At 32.1% G+C, this 22993-nt stretch overlaps 3 protein-coding genes and 1 long non-coding RNA gene across 7 annotated transcripts; all 4 read right to left on the bottom strand.

Moving 5' to 3' along the window:
* Positions 1 to 94: 94 nt before the first annotated feature.
* Positions 95 to 4377, bottom strand: LOC140056422 (uncharacterized). Its single transcript, XM_072101790.1, has 8 exons — positions 4236 to 4377; positions 3585 to 3851; positions 2902 to 3150; positions 2319 to 2564; positions 2104 to 2157; positions 1677 to 1798; positions 1306 to 1350; positions 95 to 1097 (listed from the first exon to the last, which is right to left on the bottom strand). The coding sequence occupies exons 2-8, from the start codon at positions 3691 to 3693 to the stop codon at positions 969 to 971; spliced, it is 954 nt and encodes a 317-aa protein (XP_071957891.1). The 5' UTR covers positions 3694 to 3851; positions 4236 to 4377; the 3' UTR covers positions 95 to 968.
* A 3322-nt stretch (positions 4378 to 7699) lies between these two features.
* On the bottom strand, positions 7700 to 12286 carry LOC140056645 (uncharacterized). 4 transcript variants are annotated; one of them, XM_072102087.1, is made up of 8 exons: positions 12084 to 12286; positions 11426 to 11481; positions 10790 to 11052; positions 9843 to 10510; positions 9320 to 9506; positions 8908 to 9059; positions 8721 to 8762; positions 7700 to 8561 (listed from the first exon to the last, which is right to left on the bottom strand). In XM_072102087.1, exons 5-8 carry the CDS (start codon positions 9393 to 9395, stop codon positions 8427 to 8429), a joined length of 405 nt encoding a protein of 134 aa, XP_071958188.1. In that variant the 5' UTR covers positions 9396 to 9506; positions 9843 to 10510; positions 10790 to 11052; positions 11426 to 11481; positions 12084 to 12286; the 3' UTR covers positions 7700 to 8426. The 4 variants fall into 4 exon arrangements, with proteins under 4 accessions (XP_071958188.1, XP_071958187.1, XP_071958189.1 ...); XM_072102086.1 differs by lacking the exon at positions 12084 to 12286 and having other exon boundaries at positions 11426 to 11499; XM_072102088.1 differs by lacking the exons at positions 10790 to 11052; positions 11426 to 11481; positions 12084 to 12286 and having other exon boundaries at positions 9843 to 10091; positions 10366 to 10387.
* Positions 12287 to 12760: 474 nt separating this feature from the next.
* LOC140057024 (uncharacterized) lies at positions 12761 to 18748 on the bottom strand. Its single transcript, XM_072102558.1, has 7 exons — positions 18736 to 18748; positions 17447 to 17689; positions 15073 to 15327; positions 14719 to 14772; positions 14043 to 14164; positions 13746 to 13790; positions 12761 to 13488 (listed from the first exon to the last, which is right to left on the bottom strand). Exons 1-7 carry the CDS (start codon positions 18746 to 18748, stop codon positions 13360 to 13362), a joined length of 861 nt encoding a protein of 286 aa, XP_071958659.1. The 3' UTR covers positions 12761 to 13359.
* A 429-nt stretch (positions 18749 to 19177) lies between these two features.
* On the bottom strand, positions 19178 to 22443 carry LOC140056421 (uncharacterized). Its single transcript, XR_011846753.1, has 3 exons — positions 22424 to 22443; positions 19722 to 19780; positions 19178 to 19422 (listed from the first exon to the last, which is right to left on the bottom strand). It is a non-coding gene; the product is annotated as an uncharacterized lncRNA (long non-coding RNA).
* Between the last annotated feature and the right edge of the window lie 550 nt (positions 22444 to 22993).

The raw sequence follows: 22993 nt of genomic DNA, 5'->3' as shown, positions 1-22993 counted from the left end.
TTAGTCGCGTCCAAGTTAATGAGTCAAACTCGTAGTCAGATACGTTGTCCTGGGTGCATAAACAAATACAGTAGGCTATTTGTATGCAGGCCTATATGTAATACCAGATTACATTTATTTATATTATAACTATATATAAATATTTATTTATTATAAATCTTTATATTAACATTAACACTATTTCCTCGATGTATAAACCATTCTGCTTTTTATGGCATATTTAAATATATAAATGAGTTTCCGCAAGCAGTTTATCACTCACAACTTTCACAATCATATTATTATTATTATTAGATATATTAATACGTAACAAAAAACTATAAATAGACTTACGCATAAATTTACGAAAACTAGAAACACCAAAATTAACAAACATTTCAGAAGTACTACAGAATTTACTCAAGTTGACTAAAAACTAACATAGATTATTATTCACATAAACAGAATATGTAGATAATTGTCCCTTACAGGGACAGTATCGTCCTTAGTATACCTAAGTCGATACGTCTAGTAAATTGGTGAAATAATACACCGTACAATGTTTCCGTTTAGTTTTCTATATAAATAGGCCTAACAATATTGGTATAATAGAGGTTTTCAGCTTACCAAATATATTATATATAAAACCTACTGCATGAATGATCCTTTGTAGTATTTACAAAACGTGAGTGACACTCTTGCTTCGATGTAGAATTGCAATAGTATGAAACAAGACAATTAATATAATTACCGATGAGTTATTACAGAATATAATTGACTCAATAAAGAGTTCAAAAGTCTATCATTAACTGATATAACATAATATCACAATAACCGTTAGTCTGCATATATTAATTGAAAACAAATTATTTTGACTTCCACCAATGGTAGTTAAATAATATTAATTAAATAATGTAATTTCTATAACCGTGTGTGTGCGCATAATGTACTTATATAGATGTACAGTAGAACGATCCTCTTAACGTTGTTCATATTTTCGCTTTCTTTTTCTTATTTCCAGCTTTAACATTAACATAAGCTGATTCTTCTACTTTATGTTGTAAATCTTGATAGGTTTGGTTTGGCCCGCTACTTTCTCCTACATAATCCATGTATGTCTGGCAAGTAAATACATTAATTGTAAACTTATAAGGGCCTGTAATTGTCATTTCTTGTTTTTGTATTTTAACATTCTATTGATGTTTGTCTACCACGACCAAATGAATCTCGCAGTTTTTGTAAAACTAAACATTTTTTTATTTAATTGAATATTTAATCGTTTTGTTATTCATCTTTATTGTATTTAGCCTATAGATCAATACTTACATCTTGTTTTCTTTTGTCTGTGTCTTGTTTTTCTGACAGTGACTTCTAAATAAAGAATAACAAAATGATGTTATTACTCTGCATGTCATTACATGTATCTTTCAACTCCATTTATTGCAATATATTTTAAGGATAATGATGTAAGTGTTCATAACCTTATCTCTTCTACTCGAAGGTAAATTTTGTAAATTGAAACCAAACAATAACGGACATTGTGACGTGTTGTAAAGCTTGTAGTCGAATTCAAAGCATCTTTTGCTAGAATGCATGAATTGCCATTATATTACTTTGTATGGCATAAGGACTCATAGTCTGCATGTTTTATAATTACAAATATATTATATTAAAGTCATCATTACAATCTAACAAACCTTCCTTATCTTATTGTAAATAATTTGCCAAATATAAAATCCTACGGCACCAATGATGATACCAACAAAGAGCATTCCAATGATCAGACCTGTATTGCTATTGGAGGGCCCAACTGTTGTCTCTGAAAAGTAAAGTACGTTTTATATGTATATAAAGGTTAGCAGTATTATTGTATCAACAGGGATTATAATTTATACTGAATTGTAATAGGCTTATTAGTCTTTATTCAACTTCAACTAAGTATTTAGAAATAGATTATTTTGATAAATTCGAATAGGTTATTATAGGTCTTATCTAATAGAATATGATATTGTAAAATTAGCCGCATCTGTTTTAAACAAAATGCTTTGTGTCTATGATGAAATAAAAACACACTCACAATTAAATAAGAAAAGCCTAAAAAGCATAAAAACTACTTTTGCTTACCGGTAGATGGCATTGTGGTTTTTGCTGAATTTGTTGTTGATTCAATATTGGTAGCTAAATGAAAAACATTAACAAATCATTGCAAATTTATCTTAAATAATACTGTTAAATCGTATTAGGCCATTGCAATTCATTTTGATATTTGTTTTCTGTATGCACTTATAATGGTCAGATTATTGAGCTTGGACCTTAATATAAACTGAGTATATATCAACCTGAGACCGTGATCCGTATTGTCTTAGAAGTTGACCCAATAAGATTTGTAACTATCACTGTTATTTCATGAACTGTGCCAACTTCCATTGATGCAGTGAACGTGAATGTTGCAGAATTTGCATCTGGATCCACAACGCCGTCAATGCTCCAAACATAAGTTACCTGTTGAGGGTTAGCTTCACCATCAAATGTGACGACATAGTTGTCACCAGGTCCAACAGTATTTTCTTCAAGAATTGGTTTATCTGATAAAAATAGCTTTATTAATACCCCTTTTTCTAAACTATTTTGTAAAACCTGTGATATGATAAAAAAAACAATCCAAATATTCAAATTCCGTTTAAAAAAAAAAGAATAAATGATCTGGAAAAAATGTACGTTTTAAAATCCATTTAGTATTAAATTCTGGTTCAGAGTGGTAAATTGCTCTCATTAGACGCAGATTTACTTGTGAATGATCTGCTGAATTTATTTGTCTTTATTTAATGAATTCATTTTTTTTAACCATCATTATGATTTGGCATAATAACACTTTTATTTTCGCTTTCGGAAAACCGAACACAAATTGTATCAGGTACTTACACAGTTCTAATACACTGCTTCTAGTAGAGAAAGCTGTATTATTAGCTTCACACATGTAGTGTCCAGCATCACTCTCTGTTGGACTGCTTATTGTGTATATTATAGGTAATGTAGATTGTTGTCGAATGATATCACCATCTTTGTGAAGGATTATGTCAGGAGATGGATTACCGTCAACTGAACCAGAGCAGTTGAATACTATAGTAGTATCATTAGAAGTGGAACGAATGGTGATAGTACCAGTTAAATCTGGGGGGAAATTGATATAGCCTGAATATTAAAGACAAGCATAATTACATGTAATTGTTCGTTTAATTACAGTGATACTCTAAGCAGCAAGAATTATCATAGGCCATTCGGTTTATTAAGAGTTAAGTTGAAAATAACAGTACCTCATAGCCAATGCTCTAAAGTCAAATATCCAACCTTGTTTAGGCATAATAAAGGCGATAAACTTGAATGGTAGTCTAATTATCATTAGATACTAACACTAGATTCTTCAAATACATATAATTGTTGTTCTGTTGATAGTCATAACCATGCACATTTAACAACAGTACATACTGTAAAGGCAAATACCTAATATACCAACCTTGTTTAATGTTGTCAATAATAGAACTCATTAAAAATAATGAGAAAAGAAATTTAATGAGATTGATTTTAAAGTTTGTTATAGTACTTACAGTAATCGAGTGTTATTGTATTACTTGTTACACTTCCTACACTGTTATTTGCTTCACATCTGTAGTTTCCTCCATCATCCTCTAACACAGTAGCTATCATGTATATCATAGGTAATGAATTCTGTATTTTAATAATATTGTTATCTTTATAGAGGTTTATATAAGGAACTGGAGAGCCATCTATAAAACCAGAGCATGTGATTATAACATTATGTGGAGTGGTTATACTATTGACATCAATTGCAAGATTACTACCACTGTCAAAGTCTGCAAAGATAAAGACAGAACATTAATATACAATGTTCGCTAATTAAGTCGAATAACTTTAAATTGATTTAAAAACTATAGTGATAATACCGCAACAATACATTATCTAAAAAAAATATTAACATATTTCTGACGTAGACCTTTCTGTTTAATACATTTAGCCAAACGAAATATTATTGTCAGCAATCCTAATATCGAAACGTTTGGAGTTAGAATTCCAAATCTGTGTCTGGTTGATTTTATTTTTATTTGTTTCAGGTCAGAAAGTACACGAAAACTATTCCCCTCGAACAAGAACATATAAAAATATTTCTAGTATAAAAATATACCAAATACAAAACAAACTAATACGGTAGATCATTTAAAATGTAAATGAATACTTACATTGAACATTAAGTTTTCCAAAATGATCACCAGTTTCAACAAATGAATCAACAACTCTACATAGATAGTATCCATCATCAGACAACACTGTGTTTGCAATGGTGAGAGTAGCTACACCAGTTTGTGAGGTATCAACTGTATATCTACCATTTGGATTTGTACCAGCACTATTAATAAGAAGGTTGAACCTATCTCCTGTTGATGTGCTATTGTACCATTGAACAGCAAAAAGTGTTCTTGTAGAACCAGTGAGTGTGTAACTACAGATGATAACAGCATCTTCACCTAATTTAATAGTAGCATCTTGTACATTGACTACTGGAGAGGTTTGACCGTTTGTAACTGAAATAGAATATTATTGTTGATAAAAAAAAAAATTGTCAAAAGTTAATCATCAAATCTTTGACTTGAGTTGTCAATGTGCTTTAATTATATTGAACAGATGTAGTATTTCCTTTGTATTTGTGATCCATAGCCTCATGGTAAACTTACTTTAAACAGCATGTTAGTCATTAATATTGATAAATAATAAAGCTTATAAAAATGTTGATTAAATAATAAATTCTATATTTTTAGTCTAACCTTTCTCGACCTATTTACGGTTATTGTCTGAGGATGTGGATTTATTGTTGTATTTTTTTGCCCTCTTGAATATGTAGTACGGTACTTACGATCACACTGCTGGAAAATCAGGTAAATTATCACAGAATGAAATATCATCACCATTTCAATCTGTTTATAAAATGTATATACTATGTTTATTCAGTATTTGCCAACTTTTCGATCAACATATCCTTGTCGAATACAAGTTAATAACCAATTCTATGCAGACTATAACACTGACTATATTGTATAAGTTTAACGGCGTTCAGTCGTTCTACTGAAATCATTAATGGTATGAAATCATGAAATAATAATTTATAAATAAATTGTGTACAACAAATCAAACTTACTTTTGTGTAGTGTACAAAGTTTAACTAGCACGAGAAGGCTATCGATACACCATGCAGAATAGTTTATACGAAATGGAGAGAGGGCGACCAATCAAAATGTCAGTTCATTTCAATTGAAACTAAGTCCTCTGTACGTTTACAATGTACCCATACGTTAATAGCTACAGTATATGTAAATAGACTGCACCCAATGATACAATATGAATTTTATAATATGTTATACAAAATATATTTTTGTAATGTATTTTTTATTTTTTGTGAATATATTATTATTCCTTGCTCAGTAATTTAATTGGTCTTTGGAATGTTTAGTTCATCCCTACAAGGAAGTAAAATAGTGCTTTTGTGTATTGTGTAATATACTGTACTGTACTGAGTGTGTAAGCATAACAATATCATAATCATGGAGGAATCCTCCATGATATAATCATAAAACCAACAAGGAACTGTTTGTATTTTGTAGCCACAAACAGGAAACCCTGGTGCTCTTTCGTCTAATATGTGTGAAGCTCAAGTTATTCCAAAAACTGAAATAAATAAATATTATACAATAGCAAATTTCCTCGTCCTTCGGATGGGATGTAAAGCCATTGGTCCCGTGTACTTAACAGTGCACGTTAAAGAACTTGGTACACTATTCGAAAAGAGTAGGCGATCGTCTCCCGGTGTGCTGATCTGGTAGTAGGCGCTGCACTGCTGGCTGCCATGGGTCCGTGGAGGGCCTAATCCGAATTTCCTCAGTTTCCAGTTAAACTTGAGGACCAGTAATAATACATTTTACATTTAACATTTAACATTTAACTAAATAGAAGTACTGTATTTTTAATGATTTTACAATTTAGAAGATAACATTTGTATTTATTCTTTCCCAACGCGTTCTAAACTGTATGCATAACATGGCTTTTTTCTCTTCTTTAAAAAAAAATAGATGTTTTTCGTTGCCCTGCCTTTGAACCATTTAAACCAAATTAGAATAAAGTGGGGAAAAGCCGGAACCTTTTCTTTTATTAGATAATGTAATACGTTGGGTTCCTCATTGTACTTCTTCAATTTTATGCATATTGTCAGATGTATAGTAGAACATTTACAGTATAACTTGTTGTATACTACCTTCTTCACAAATATAATAATATGGGAACAGTAAATGCTGGTGGGGATGATTTTGAATGTGGGATGGGTGGGGTTTTTTATTCTCTGCTGTATACTGTGTTTTGTGTACTGAGCCCTCTGATTGAGAGAACATTTTTTTACTGAAGAGGTCATCCAGTATAAAGAACAAATAAATAAAATAAATAAATACAATTTGATTCTGAGAAATTATATTTGGTGGCATACCAGTTAATAAAAACAAATATACATAAATGATAAATAATTACCAACTATTTAGTTTCATTAACTCGTAAATTGGTCTATTGTTTTGTCCATTCGCGTCAGTTCGTATTATCCATTCATTCGTAGCCTATATTCTTTCTGTATTTTATTGTGAAACATATTGTGACGTTTCATACATGGTTAAAGCTTAGAACTGCTTTGTTGTATTACGTAATGTTCGTCATTTGCATACAGGTGATAACAGACGTTTGTGTTATTTTTCTCGTCGTTTGCTTACGTTTTGTTTAGCGAGGGACGGTATCTAGGTTCAGAAGCACAGGTTAGCGTTTAAAGTATGTTTACAGTATTTGTTGAAATTACATTTTGAAGTATAGTTTCAGTGTTAGCTTGAGTGCAATTATATGCTTATTGATAATAATTAACACTATTTCTAAGTGAACGTTTCTAAGCTAATCTTGTTTCGTCGATATGTATTGTAGAATGGATTTGGCTAGAAATGATGTTCAAGAGACGTGTGTTGCCGTGCAGTACTTAGTGGTAGTTTGAGGTAGAATTTTATTGATATAATTGATCAGACACTTAATTGATAATATAAGATAATGTGTTCAAGCTATAATGTCGATAATGCAGTGTATTTGCATTATTGATGCTGTCGTTAGTAATTAAACGCACAGTAATACCTTCGTGTATCGTAGAATGATAAACCTTCCTCTTATCTCCTTCACTAAAGTCACGTCACTGTTAGTCTCCCCCCCTCCCATTTCCAATTTTTAGTCGGGTAGGTCGGTATACACTAAATTGATCACGCGACTGCAGCCATGTACATGGCCTTGTTTACAAAAGTGAATGGATGAATTTGCCTTCTTGGCGTTAGCAGCATACTCAGACACGAATGGTTGTTCTACACTGTTGTTTCGATTATCTCATAGGCAATAGTCTATGTTATGGAAATCTTCTTCTTCGATATGACTCGGACTCACTCATTATTATTTACAGTAATTAGGCCCATAAACAAATACTATAGGGTGGATATAATGTAATGACAAATTATATTTATTTGTTTACAATATTATACTCAAATCATCATAGAGATTTAGTAAATAAAATGTTAGTACACTTGTGACAGAAATTAAATGAATAAATTTTATTCATTTATTTTCCGTCACATGGACTAGGTATAATCTTTTTTTCACATAAGCACAATATTTAGATTGTCCCTTCAGGGAAGTAACTAACGATAAATCTAAACATTATTTATTTTAACTTTTGTTCACCTTCATGGTTCATTAAGTGTACTTATGATTCATAAAATACACTCATGGAGAAACTATATTCTCGATGCTATATCTGCTTTCCTTTTCATTTTTTTTTTATTTCCGCAATTCCTACAATAAAACAATACTGGCTTATCGATATCTTACAGTATTTGAATCCTTAAACCTGAGTTTGAAATACATCAAGTCAAGCTCAACGAGCATGAATCTTGGCACACGCCATTCATTATTCATAGTAAAACCATCTCCTGGTTATACATTTAGGAATTAATTGATTTATTTATATATCTTTAATTTTCATTCCTTTTACCAAGCTTCAATCGTGTTAATTGATGTTCTTACCCATCAATAGTACTCGTCTTTGGGTTTTACCCACTTATATAACCTACCATTTTACCATTTTAACAGCACAATGTTTACTAGGCCTAAATGTCTACATACACGTGGCTATACTTATATCCTGTATGGATCATCTCACCTTATCCATTCAAAATACTAAATTACATAATGTAATCGACAATTAATCGTGCTTCTATTCTTTATTTAAGATATACTCCCCATACCCTAGAGTCCCTCGTGGCATCACATCATCCGTAATGTTACATCTTTGTCCATTATATTCTCTTCTTAGTTTACACTTTCAAACCCTTGTTCCTATTCCCAGTCTTAACATTAACATAAGCTGATTCCTCAACTTTATGTTGTAAATCTTGATAGGTATGGTTTTCCCCATCAGTAGGTCTTTCAACAGTATACTCCATATAAGTCTGTGACAAGATAAATCAATTCAATAAAGTTAGCTAGAATTTTAAAGTACACCAAATATTACATTAAATATAAAAGATAGAATAACAAAGAATGGCGTCTTTATTTGCAAATTTCTAAGTAATTGACGAAATTATTTAAAAATAAATGCGAATGCTTACATCTTGTTTCTTTTCCGTTTTTTCCTTGTTAGTTGTTTGCTTCTAGATACAAATGTCAAGAGTGTTTTAGAAACGTTACAACCTTATATTATGTAAAAGTTTGATTTTGCTCAAATTACTTTAATCTTTAAACTATTATGCAAATTAGTAGATTCAATTTTACAATTAAAAACTATCGATGTCAAACCTGCGTTGTCTTTGTATACATAAACAATCCAATAGACAATCCAAGGGCACCAATGAATATTCCAACGAAGAACATTCCAATGAGTAAACCTGGGCTGTTGTTGCCTGTTTCTTCTGTTGTTTCTTCACATTCGCAGGGTTTAAATAGATCGGCTGTGACTCAAAAATAAAATACAATAAGCCAACAACAAACTTTATAAAAGTATGTGGTAACTCAGAAATGAGGCATATTTGATTCAAGATAATAATACCCATGAATCGCTTTAAGCACTACCGGTATCATATGTTTCTCATCACTATAAATACATCTGTATTAAACATTTGCGTACGGATATCGGACTACAAGAACGTTATGAGTATGTGTGATAGTAATATGTATGATATAATTCAATGATTCAAACATCATAACTTACTTTGAACTGTGCATGTCGTAGAGTCTATCGTGGATCCAATGCTATTGGTCACATTCAACGTTATTGTATATTCCATAACTGGCAATGTGAATTCTAATGTTGGGTTACCATCTTCATAGTCAATTTCTGTGTCATCAATTGTCCATTTGTAAGTGACGTCATTAGGATTGTATGATAGGTTTTCAATCTAAAAAATAACACTTTCGTTAGAAGAGGCTTTTTTATTCATAAGGGAATCAAAAACAGGTTTATCTAAAGAAGATAGAAAGGTTTATCATAACGCATACATCATGCATCAAGCAGTATAGTATCGATCTATTTGTTTTTATTTTAGGACCTTATCTCAGAACTTGATGCATGGAGGAAATATATAGATATCTATATATTTCCTCCAGGAGTGATTAAAAATTACTAACTATGCGAAGGCAGCAATGCTTCTTCATACCAGATACTTAAAAGCAGTGTGTTGATCATCTGCACTTTTCATCTTGGATAAGCTATTAATAATAAAATGTTTACTTACAGTATTCTAGTTCTATCAATTCACTTTCCTTTTGTCCAGCGGTACTACTAGCTATACATTTGTAGTTTCCATTGTCATCTTCTGTTATTTTACTTTGTGTGTATCTTAGTATTGTTATTGTACCAGTTACTATAGTAGTCTCATCGTGATAGAGATTTAATTTAGGAACAGGATTACCATTTCCAGAACACGTCATTGTGAATGAGGGATTAGTATATGAATCGATATCAATAATAACGTCATCAATATCTGTAAGAGAGATGAAATGAATTCCAAAATTAGGTGATATAATAACCTACTGCAAACAATCAGCAGAGGGAACAATACAAACTTACATTGAACATTAAGTTTTCCAAAATGTTCACCATTTTCAGTTAGCGAATCAACAACTCTACATAGATAATATCCACCATCAGACAACACTGTGTTTGCAATGGTGAGAGTAGTTACACCAGTTTGCGAGGTATCAGCTGTATATCTACCAATTAGATTCGTGGCAAAAGTATTAATAAGAAGGTTCAACCTATCTCCTGTTGATGTGCTATTGTACCATTGAACACCTAGAAGTGTTCTTGAACCACTGAGCGTGTGCTCACAGCTGATAACAGCATCTTCACCTAATGTAACATTTGTATCTTGTACATTCACTACAGGTTGAGGTTGACCAACTATAATAAAATGTACAAACTCAAATAATATCAAATATATTTCAATTCCACTTAGAATCCAGACAACTGATTATTGCTCATCAAACGTTAACAGTTCTTTAACTATAATATGAATTGCTCATTGAAAGAACGAATTACATAGGACCAGCAAGTAAATCATTATAAGACTTGAATTTGTAATTATTTATTCACAATAGCTTAATATTGTCACATTAATCAATTTACTACATTGAACACTTAGCTTAGGCCTATTATTGCCATGTTAATTTATATACTTACATTGAACATTAAGTTTTCCAAACTGTTCACCAGTTTCAGCATGAGGTGAATCAACAACTCTACATAGATAATATCCTTCATCAGACAACACTGTGTTTGTAATGGTGAGAGTAGCTTGAGCAGTTGTTGTGGGGATATCAACTGTATATCTACCATTTGGATTTGTACCAGCACTATTAACAAGAAGGTTTAACTGATCTCCTGTTGATGTGCTACTGTACCATTGAGCAGCAATAATCGTTCTTGCATCACTGAGTGTATAACTACAGGTGATAAAAGCGTCTTCACCTAATATAACATTAGCATCTTGTACATTGACTACAGGTTCAGTTTGACTATTTATAACTCAAATAGAATACACAAAATTTAGATTATTATTATATTGAAACTTGCAATTGTTAATTGTACAATTTTTTATTTACAAATTTTATAATTGGATCAAATCTTCACTTGACTGGAATTTACAACATGTGATAAACTATACAGCTATTTTATAAAATATTTGTCCCATAACGAATTGTCCAAACAATCTTTTAAGTTTTATTTATTATTTGATAATCAAACATAATAACATATTAGTACATAAATTTGGTTGTGGGATCCTTTTATGGAGAAAAATATGTATTATGTACTTACAATCACATAGTTGAATAATGAAGACAATTGTGAGTCTGTATATTGCCATTACAAGTCTGGAATCAACAGTTTATCTTGAAAATTATTAAATCCTAATGCAATCACATACACTAACTAACAAAGCCGATTAAGCATATTTGCGATACAGAATGTGGTTAATTTTATTCATTTTAGCATACAGCATCTTTGAACAGATCCTCATCATGGAGCTAAACATTATATTTCATTCAGTAAAAACTATTACAATGTGTATACTGAGTGAATTAAAACTTAGTACTTAGGCTTATAGTTCTGTGTAAACAAATTTTACGTACATTGTCATATAGGCCTTCTACTGCCAGGGTACCACAGATTACAATTGACATAATTGTAATATAATTTGTGTATTCGAATAATTTGACACATACTATTTTTTTTTTTTTAAATTAAATAAATAACGAATAATAATGAATACCTTTAGAATCCCGCCTTAAATGATCGAACTATATGTCTAGGCCAAAGGTAGACCTATTGAAATGTATCATAAAGTCTGTGCTTGAATCAATTACTCTATAACCTCTAATTCTAAATAAGGTTATCAAGGTAATTATAAAAGCAGTTTGATAAGCAATGTGTAATCTAACACGAAATCCAACAAAATATATAATATAAAACTTACTTTTTGTATGACTGCTCAAGCGCTGTCGACTCATATTAATGAAAACCGAAACGTGAATGCAACAGCGAGTTATTATAGGTATGAGTAAAACCATGGAGAAATCCTAACTTATTTCTCCATGGTAAAACTAATGTTCCATTTACACTGAATGAACTGTAATCACTTTTTGTTTTATCTAAAGCGAATTGGCTTGATTACCGTCTCGTATGGTTCACGAATAAGTAAATTTAGAGTCATCAGAAAAAGCGATGAGAATGAGATCAATGGTGGCGTAATTCCTTATAGTAAGTAAATATCCTACGAAGTACAATACATTATTTGTAGTACATATCTAAGTAGCCTATAATGTTTTGGTTTTCGACTTCAGTTTTTTCCACTAGTACGTATTAATAACTGCTGGTTAATCGAGATGTTTCTGAAACAGTGGCGGATCCATGAACTTAACGTAATGCTCTACCTCACCTGATAAAACATGGCAATGGAAACTCATTGCACCATGATTACGAATCACAAATGTGATATTTTAATTAGTTTTCTTAGTTTTAAAAGAGCATAATTTAAATTCTTTTTAAGGTAGTTAGCCTTTTTTGTAAATTAGACGTCATGTATGTTTATTTTAAACAATCGCAAAACTATGACAACAAAAGATTATAAATACTGTATATAAAGATATTCCTTCTTTTATTCGTTAATCGTATACATTGATGCAATGCCAATTTAAGTTTATATAATTACTAAAACTAAAAAACTGGAAACATTTTGGGGGTTAGTAAGCGGGTGTCATGGGCATTCACAAACAATGTAGTCCTACAACATGAAAATAGACCTCAACTTAAAACGATTAAAATCGAAATTCAGTTTAATCGTAGAAAAAAAGCGTTAAGATATTTATTAATCTGCTAACAATATACAAGCCTGTAAATGTTGACTTAATTAATTACACATTTATGATAAAAACATAACAATTACCGTTATAGTCTGCTCCAAATAAACTATTGCTCTTCTAGTTTGAATAGTTTGGCCATTAAAAGGAAGTAGGCATAGAGTAAAAATATCTAGATGAATTTACGTTATATGCCTATACCGAAGTTTGAATTATAATATATAGTCAAAGTTTTCTTAAGTTTCTCTAAACACTCTTAACTCTAATCTAATTACATTTAACTGAACACATTCTGTTTTGTGTAGATCGATACTCTTCCTTTTCAAACCGTTCACTTGTTTTAAGCATGAATGAAGCATATTTATAATGCTTTTTATTTCAATTCTGAATTGTTCACACTTTCCCCTTCCTGTTCTTATTTCCAGCCTTAACATTAACATAAGCTGACTCTTCTTCTTTATGTTGTAAGTCTTGATAGGTTTGGTTTTGCTCGCCAGTGTCTCCTACGTAATCCATGTAAGTCTACCAAAAAGCAAATTAAAATTACAAAAGTATTGTTCTTTGTGGCAATAAATAAAGTGCAAAACTCTAAAACTAATACAATAATTTACTACCAAAGAGTTTAACAATACGTTTAATCGGGAGTCAAATTAGACCAAATCACTTTAGTTAATAGTTTATTTTTTAAGTTTTGCCGAAATTAATCAAACAATTGTGATATATCATTTAAATCGTTTTGTCTGTCATCTTTAGATTGTATTTCACAGATCAATACTTACATCTTGTTTCTTTTTGTCTGTGTCTTGTTTCTCTGCCAGTGACTTCTAAGTATAAATTACAGTAATATATTGTAGTATTCTGATCATAATGTATGTCAGTTAATGTGATTTATGTACATTTTTTCACATAAAGTATAATTATGTGACAGTTAATATTAAAAGTGGAATATAGTTTTTCTTTACTCTCACCCCTTCCCTGGCTGTGTAAATTGAACAATAAGCAGAATTCTACGTATTGATGTGGTCCTTAAGCATTCGAATATTGTCACCAGTTTTGGAATTATAAATCCAACATACCTTCTTTATCTTATTGTGAATAATGTATCCAATATACAATCCTACGGCACCAATGAAGATGCCAACAAAGAGCATTCCAATTATCAGCCCTGTATTGCTATTACACGGTTCAACTGTTTTCTCTGAAAAGTAATGTAAAAAGTTACATAAATGTAAATTAGTACAAATGAACTATACCAATTAGTTAACTTCAAATAGTGCGTCAAAATAATTTTTTAGTGGGATACTTAAGTACTGTAGGTTTATTCAATCGATTTGCGTACGGCATTATGATACATTAAAAACACCTGCAGTTTCGTGTCTCCTGACTATAAATCATTTCTCCCACTTTACGTTCTACATTGTCTCTTTTAAATACCTTTAGGCAATTTCTATAGTGAGAGAGATTATTTAGTTTAGAGGGTTGTTTAGGTATTTAGTGTTGGACAGTGACACAGTAAATGTTGTGTGTGTGTGGGCATGTTACCATACGATATGAAACAGCACTGAGCTTATTACTCACAAATCTCATAGATTATTATTGACTTGTTTTATAGATATTATGACATTTTCCGCATTTGTAATAAACTAATGCTGTGTGTTGACTTTGAAGAATAAAAAGCATAAATGCAATTAAATAATATAAGTATTTAATACTTAAAAACATATTGAGTGATCCTTAACTATCTCTTCTTACCCATACTTGGTATTGTGATTTTGGCTGAATTTGTTGATTCAATCTGGTTTGTAGCTAAAAAACGGAACATTTTTATCTTATAGAGTATATTACCAGACTAAAACGTGGGTAAATACTGATATGCCCTATTTGGAATGTAAAACATTTATGTCCTATCTAATGCACATAATGCGTCGTTGATGCTTTTCTTCTATCTTTTATGATGATGATGTAATTGTATGATGATTTGTTTGTTGCCATAATTTCGGCGGACCTTTCTTACGTGTTTGTTGAAAGGAAATACATTAATAAAAAAAAATGTTGGTTGTTATATTATGAACTTCCGATACAGAACTATAAATAATGAATAACAACCTGAGACTGCGATCCACATTGTCTTTGTAATTGATCCAATAAGATTAGTAGCAATTACTGATATTTCATAAATTGTGTTGTCTTCCACTGATGACGCAATGAATGTGAATGTTGCAGGGTTTGTATCTGTATCATTAACATCATCACTGCTCCAAACATACGTCACATCTTGAGGGTTGGCGTTAACATCAGCTGTGATAACATATTTCTCATCGGGTCCAACAGTATATATATATTGTTCAAATATTGGTTTATCTGAAAAGAATAGCTTTATTTTTTTATTCAATCTTTTACGGTAAAATTTTACGTATACTGAGAAAACAAAAATTGTCAAATTTCTAATATAATTACAACACGTAGGCTATATAACATTATCTCAAAATATAGATTATTATTATATACCATTACGTATCTTGTTCATTTTGTCAACACGTAACTTTCAGTTAAAAGGTTTAAAACTAATTACCTCCGCCAAGGAGGTTATGTTTTCACCCCTGTATGTTTGTGTGTGTGTGTGTGTTTGTGTGTTTGTGTGTGTGTTTGTGTGTGTGTCTGTGAACAGCCTGGAGGCCACAGTTCTTATCCGATTCTAACCAAATTTGGACACAATGATCTATGCCCAAAAAGCTCGGACGAGTTTGAATTTGAGGGGAAAAGGTCATAGGTCAAGGTCACAACTAACAAAAAACTATTTTACTGCCTAGAGACCACAGTTTTGATCTGATTCTCACCAAACTTAGCCACAATGATCAATGACACATCATATAATTGTGGTTAAAGATCAAGGTTCACAAAAAACAAAACAAAAGAAATAAAAAAATAATTAAAAAAAAAAACCCTCAGTGGGACTTGAACCAGCGATCTCAACTGAGAGGAGTGAGAGGCTGGATACATATCCATTACACCACACTGTCATCCACAACTTTGTAGTGTGCAGTTAACATATTTACACTTAGAACTAATAAAAAACAAGGCCAACAGCCATTAAGTCGCGTGCTACAATGCATAGTGATACCGGACCGACAGACAGACCGACAGACAGACCGACAGACAGACCGACAGACAGACCGACAGACCGACAGACAGACCGACAGACCGACAGACAGACAAGAGAGACCGACCGACATAGTGAACTATACTGACCGAAATTACTGAACATGTTTAAAAATGTTGAAATGTTTAAAAACATTTATTTTTTTTAAATTTACACGTGCGTAGCCTGTCACTTTCGACGTGCTCGTATAACGTAATTTCGAGTTGAAAAGTAAGTCAAGAAAACAGAAATCGGGCAAAAAGAGTGCGCAACAACATTTAACGCGCAGTGCGCGCGCAAAAATATGCGCACTCATGGCAATTTTGTAAACGCTTAAAATTGCCTGAAATGTACTCTTATTTCATCGAAAATAAATTTTGAAAATGTTAAGCGCGCGTACGCATGCGTTACATGCGCTACGCACGTAATTGTATTGCCATATGATGATTTATGCCCTGAAATTTATGAGTACCAAATTTTATTTAATTGTGATTCATGGTTGTGAAGATATGATTACAAACGTGATTTCGTTAAATCGTGCGTAGACCGCGTAATTTTTTATTGCGCACCGTGAAAACATAACCACATTGATTCCTGGCCATAAGGAATATACTGTTAAAAATTGACCTAGCTAGATTAAACTGATATCAAGATAAGGTCAGAAAGCGATAAAACGCATAGTGATACCGGACCGACAGACAGACAGACCGACAGACAGACAGACAGACAGACCGACAGACAGACCGACCGACCGACATAGTGAACTATAGAGTCGCTTCCACGCGACTAAAAATGTAAAAAAAAAATATTCAGGGGGCATTTTATGTAGGGGAATTTTACAGTAGGCGGAGGTTTGTACTCTCGGAGTACCCTCTAGTTTTTTATATATCATAAATATTATAAACAAGGCGTCTCATTATATGAAATAAAGGTAAACCTAAACATGAGCAGTACCACAACATTTGAGTGAAATTTTGATTTTGTAATAAATAAGCACCACAAATATAACATTTTTCTACAATGTTAAAAGAGGGAACCTGAATGACACTTCAGAGTCGAAGACCAAGAAATGTCCTAAATGTAATATTATAAAAACTTAAAGCTGTTCAATGGTTTAGTAGTACAGTGCATAATAATGATAAACTACTTTTAACTTAATTTGCTAAATCTACCTTAACATAGCCTATAGGCCTAAACATACATATTCATTAGTTTTATAAACCGGTCCTTCTTTGATGAGAGAAATAAACATTTATTACATTATTTGTTTAGTGGTTTCATTTTAATTAAATGTGTTAATAGTTCTGTACTCACAGTAAGTAAGCGTTAAATTAGTATTACTTGTCACAGTTCCAGCAGTATTGTTTGCTTCACATCTATAGATTCCTCCATCATTCTCTGACACAGTAGCTATTGTGTATGTTAGAGGCAATGTTGTCTGTGTTAGAATAATAGGGCTATCTCTATAGAGGTTTATATCAGGAACTGGATTGCCAACTACATTACCAGAGCATGTGATTATAACATTCTGTGCAGTGATGTTGTTATTTACACCAATCGTAAGACTACTACTGCTTTCAAAATCTGTAAAAAAGGAACATGGGAGGAACATGAGACACAATATTTATTATCATGTTAAGCTTTATGGACTATGTCAATGACTTTTAACAGATGGTTGTACGTGATAAATATAACACACACGACCCGTTAAAAGTCATATCCAGGAATTCGAATTGGGGGTATTTTGAGCCACCACAGGTATAGGAATATGTTTGCTCTGTCGCACTCAAAAATCCAGCTATGGGTAGGCCTACTTTGTTTTTCAGAAAATTGTAGCTTTCGGTTATTTATTATTATCATATGGATGGAGCAGGAACTGACTGTAAAGATGGATATTTGAAGGAAAAAAATGATACCCATCGATCAATGATATTTTTTTTTGGAGGAGGGTTAAACAAGAAATATTTCTTACAAAAAACGCTGCTCGCATATTGAAAAATATTTTTATTTCAAATGTTTTTGAATGTGTCATTTTAAAAAAAATGTAATTTAAAGCAACAAATACTTAAATTGTCTGTCAGACAATGGTTTTTGGGTTTCTTTTCTTTTTTTATATGTGAATAAATATTATTTTTTTGTTACAGAAGTGAATACTCAATTTCTGTCACTTTAGTTAATTTTATTGCTAAGGTCAAATCTGGGGGTCACTTCATCACCCTAGATATTTCAATTGTGAAGTATCCTATTACAAACACAAACTTTAATGGACTGTTTTGATAATAATTCAATGAATATCTGACAGTGAATATACCAGAAATGCTTAGGGATTTGTAATTTTAGCATGACATGTCCTAATAGACTCTTTCCCAGACGTTTTTTGGGTCTACAACTGTAGCAGCTGGAATCAATAAATTATAGTGGAGTTTCCATTTTCACAAAACTGTCTGTCCTTAGAACTATAACTGCTACTTGCTTTAGCTTCTGATTGAGTAGTCCTAATGGAACATAGCGGGCTAGAGCAGCAGCGTGAAAAGTGCCGATCATTCACCGGTAAATCAAAAATTCAGTGCAGCCCGGCTTTTCTTCTTATTCTTTATTTGTTTGTTTTATTCGGTACTCGAACAACATACCAGGGTAACCCATAAGCTGAAACAGCTTATTTCTAATATGGTCTTTATTTTTTTATTTCAATGTGATTAAAAAAAAGTTCATAATAATGTACACCACATCATGATAATGCATATAGCATCATATAGGGTTTTAAAAAAAATCTCGGAAATAGAGACCCGGATTAACTTCTCAACATTACGTTATAGGGGGTTTTTGTTTCAGATTTCTCCCAACTAAAACTTTTCTTAAGTGTAATATTGAGACATTTTTGTTGAGGCTCATTGTTTTTGAGATTCTAAACAGACCCTGTCTAAAATGTAATATTGAGAAGTTTTTGTGAACAGAGACCCTGTGTAAATACTTACATTGAACATTAAGTTTTCCAAAATGTTCACCGGTTTCAGCATTAGGTGAATCAACAATTCTGCATTGATAGTATCCATCATCAGACAACACTGTGTTTGCAATGGTGAGAGTAACTACATCAGTCTGTGAGGTATCAACTGCATATCTACCATCTGGATTTGTTATAGCACTATTAACAAGAAGGTTTAACCTATCTCCTGCTGATGTGCTATTGTACCATTGAGCAGCAACAAGAGTTCTTGTACCAGTGAGTGTGTAATCACATATGATAACAGCATTCTCACCTAATTTTACAATAGCATCTTGTACATTGACTACCGGGGAAGTTTGACTATTTATAACTGAAATAGAATACGCATGATATTAATCTTTATCTAAATGCGCAATTGCTGTCAATTATACATTTTTAATTAAAAATATGTATTTAAAAAATCAACAATTCTGCACTGGGTTCACAATAGGCCTATGGGGATAAGAAAAAGGTGTGCTGTTTTCAGAATTTTGGATCAACCACTGGCGTCAAAGTTATTACAGTATATTTTTATAATTATGTACGGTATACAATTAAAGGAAAGATAATAACATATTTTAATGACATTTTTCAGTTTGATTTTCTTATAGAAAATAAATGTTTTCTCACTATCACATAGTTCGATTGTCAAGAGAAATGTTGTAAGCTTGTATATTTCCATTACAAATCTGTAGAGAAACCAACGGACAACATAAATAATGTTTCAGTCATTGGAACTCATTAGACCTACATTATAGGCCTACATCATGCACACGGTACCGTAACATTTCTATACGTAAACCTGCCGCGGTAATCTCATTCAGCAGAATTATTATGTGTGTAAGATAAATAATTAAGTAGTGTCATTCAATATCAAGAATTTTAACTAATTTTTATAACGCTTTTTCTGTCACCACTCCGTGCATCTGAAACATTGCTCTATGTTAATTTACGAGAAACCAATTCGGCGCCTCTATTTAAACGTACCCGGCCGAGATTTTTTTTTTCGTACATAAGTTGGGGACCCCCTCATGAAACGTCACAAAATAAACATGAATAATTCATCAGTTAAATTTTCTTGTTCCGTGTGCACCCAAGCGTATAGCAACAAGAAGTGATTACACAAGTGCGGTACGATTCTAGGCCTATCTCCGCTGTTGAAGAATAGCGGCGTTTTGTGTGGATTGTCGAAATAATCGGCCTTTAGTTTATGGTGTTTTTAATATAATTTATTACTAAAGAATTACGTGTTAAAATTATAGTTTCTATTAATACTATTAGGCCTAATTATTAGTCTCTAAACCCATGTCTATTCTAGTAGTAGCTGTGTGGATGTGTGTGACGTGTGTGTGTGTTAGGTATGACCAAAGATAGTTACACTATCTTTGGTATGACACAATCCGAGTAATAAGTCAGCAAAATTAAACAATAAACATTACACAAAAATACATTTTTTATTCTCGTGGGTCAAATCTTCCCATCTCATGTGTTCATATACGCGCATTTTTAAAGTTCCTTTGAGTACATTGCATATTGTTTGATAATTGATAGCAGAATTAAAAAAATACAGTACACAAATTATACACATTCTTTATTCTTGTGGGTCTAAGCTTTCTTTGGGCTATGTCCAAGAACGCTTGGGTGCACACGGAACAACAACTGCGATACGATTCTTTCTACAATAATAGGCCTAGGATTCTAGGTCAATTCACGTGATTGCCTTTGCGCACTCTTCTTCACACACACGTCCACTATGCAAAATATGTCGAGGCTAATCGACAGCTAGGCAAAACATTAAACTAAGTAGTAATTGGACATAGCCCAAAGACACAAGTCACACACACCCACACAGCTACTACTACTAGAATATACAGGGGTTTAGAGACTAGTAATTAGGCCTAATAGTATCAATAGAAACTATAATTTTAACACGTAATTCTTTAGTAATAAACTATATTAAAAACACCATAAACTAAAGGCTGATTATTTCGACAATCCACACAAAACTCCGCTATTCTATTATGAAATCAGCGGAGATAGGCCTAGAATCGTACCGCACTTGTGTAATCACTTCTTGTTGCTATACGCTTGGGTGCACACGGAACAAGAAAATTTAACTGATGAATTATTCATGTTTATTTTGTGACGTTTCATGATGGGGTCCCCAACTTATGTACGAAAAAAAAAATCGCTACCCGGCCCATAAGACTTTTCTTTTTATTTAGTAGTTTAAATATTGTTAGGCGCTCTGTTCTTGGTAGAGTGTCATACAAAATAGAATAGAATGATGACGAAACCTAAATTAAACAAAGATTAACTACGAAAGAAAATTGCCTGAGTAAGAACATATTACAATTTGGAAGAAAATCGTGCAATTAAAGAAATAAGGGGCGCGCTCTTTAGAATGAGATGAACCACAACAAAAAAGAAAAAAATCCTATTGCTTTAATTCAGCCATATGATGAGGTCACAACAACCTATAGGCCAAAGTTTTACATCAACATCATACCTATTATTACCTATAAACATGAGAGTCACCTTTCATTTTGAAGAGCTGAGCTATAACTGATGTTAGATATACGCGAGCCAAAGTATTTACATTTTCAGACATGATGACATTACCAAAATGAAAATTGTGGTAACACATGCGAATGAATGATAATTGCTTGAAAATTTGAGAAAATCAGACACAAATAAGTGAGATGCGTCTCATAAATTTGATAAAGAGAAATAAATCCTACTTTTAGACACTTCAGGTGGCCAATGATATCACTACAATTTACATGGATGTATCTACATTTCATCAGCTTCCATAATATATTTGTAATGTATTTGTAATACTATTATGTGATCACCGTACATCTTTAAGAAGGTTAGCAATAAGTTAGATTTTTTTATAGCATTTTGAATGGTTTGGTGTCGATGTCACAATAAAGTGCATCCCATAACTAATGGTAGAGGTTATCCAATCCAATGAAAAAATTGGCAGATGTGATTGACTAACTGTTTTTACTTTTTTTTTACAAGTTCTATATGTCACTTTAAATATGTATTGTCTCTCAAAAACATGAAAAATGAAGAATTTAAAATCAGACTTTGAATAGGTTATTTTGTAGGTTTTAAAAATGACTTCGTGATTCATTGCAATACATTTTTCTCGGACCGTACTGTATAGGCTATATACCGGCATACGGCTTTAGACCTACGGCCTTTTTTAACGAAGGCCTGTCCAATTATTATAATTAGTTGCTCTATTACCGTATTATTATTCAGATTAGATAATAATAATAAACATTGTATGTCTAACAAAAAATCAATTCTGAAAAACTTACTTTTATTGTATCGCTGTTCATTTCAGTCTGACTGAATTGCTAATAACTAAAACGCGAAAGGCAAAATAGAGGGCGACAGCGTGAAAAGATTATTCAGAAAATAATAGGAGGTTTTTTCAATTAAATAGTGGTTGTTTAAGAGAACGGACTGTAGGAGGAAGATTGAGATGATAGAGGGCGGAGGGGTGGATAAAACCAGAGCCATAATATAAAGAGTTCCGACATTGGGTTAAAGTCACGTGATATCAAAATGTGTCAAGTCAAATTTTCTCCAGTAATGCATATAAAGTATAGGAGCAATAAAATTGTTTTTTTTTATATGTTTCAAAATGTAATTCCATATTTGACGGTGAATAAAGACAGAAGTTTGCGGTCCGACTTCTTGCAGCAAAGAATAATTGCGCGCGCGTGCGCTAAGTACATTATTATTATACAAAATATGCAAATTATTTTCTTTAACGAAAATTAATTGACAGGGAATTTAATAACATAATGAAGTAGGTAATATATGGATGAATATGGTATAATCTGTAAGCTTGGTTCCCACTAGGACGCAACGCAAGGACGTAA

The sequence above is a fragment of the Antedon mediterranea genome, chromosome 8 (assembly GCF_964355755.1).
Source record: "Antedon mediterranea chromosome 8, ecAntMedi1.1, whole genome shotgun sequence".
NCBI lineage: Eukaryota > Metazoa > Echinodermata > Crinoidea > Comatulida > Antedonidae > Antedon > Antedon mediterranea.
Note: the sequence above shows the minus strand (reverse complement) of the source record. Positions and strands in the feature narration are given on the sequence as shown.

Coding starts and splice junctions, on each gene's coding strand:
- LOC140056422 (XM_072101790.1), bottom strand. CDS start 3,693: ATGATATACATGATAGCTACTGTGTTAGAGGATGATGGAGGAAACTAC. Junction 2,158..2,318: donor AATACGGATCACGGTCTCAG/GTTGATATATAC, acceptor TTTTTCATTTAG/CTACCAATATTGAATCAACA. Junction 1,098..1,305: donor CAGACAAAAGAAAACAAGAT/GTAAGTATTGAT, acceptor TTTACTTGCCAG/ACATACATGGATTATGTAGG.
- LOC140057024 (XM_072102558.1), bottom strand. Junction 14,773..15,072: donor AATGTGGATCGCAGTCTCAG/GTTGTTATTCAT, acceptor TCCGTTTTTTAG/CTACAAACCAGATTGAATCA. Junction 13,489..13,745: donor CAGACAAAAAGAAACAAGAT/GTAAGTATTGAT, acceptor GCTTTTTGGTAG/ACTTACATGGATTACGTAGG.
- LOC140056645 (XM_072102087.1), bottom strand. CDS start 9,395: ATGGAATATACAATAACGTTGAATGTGACCAATAGCATTGGATCCACG. Junction 8,763..8,907: donor TGTATACAAAGACAACGCAG/GTTTGACATCGA, acceptor ATTTGTATCTAG/AAGCAAACAACTAACAAGGA. Junction 8,562..8,720: donor AAACGGAAAAGAAACAAGAT/GTAAGCATTCGC, acceptor ATCTTGTCACAG/ACTTATATGGAGTATACTGT.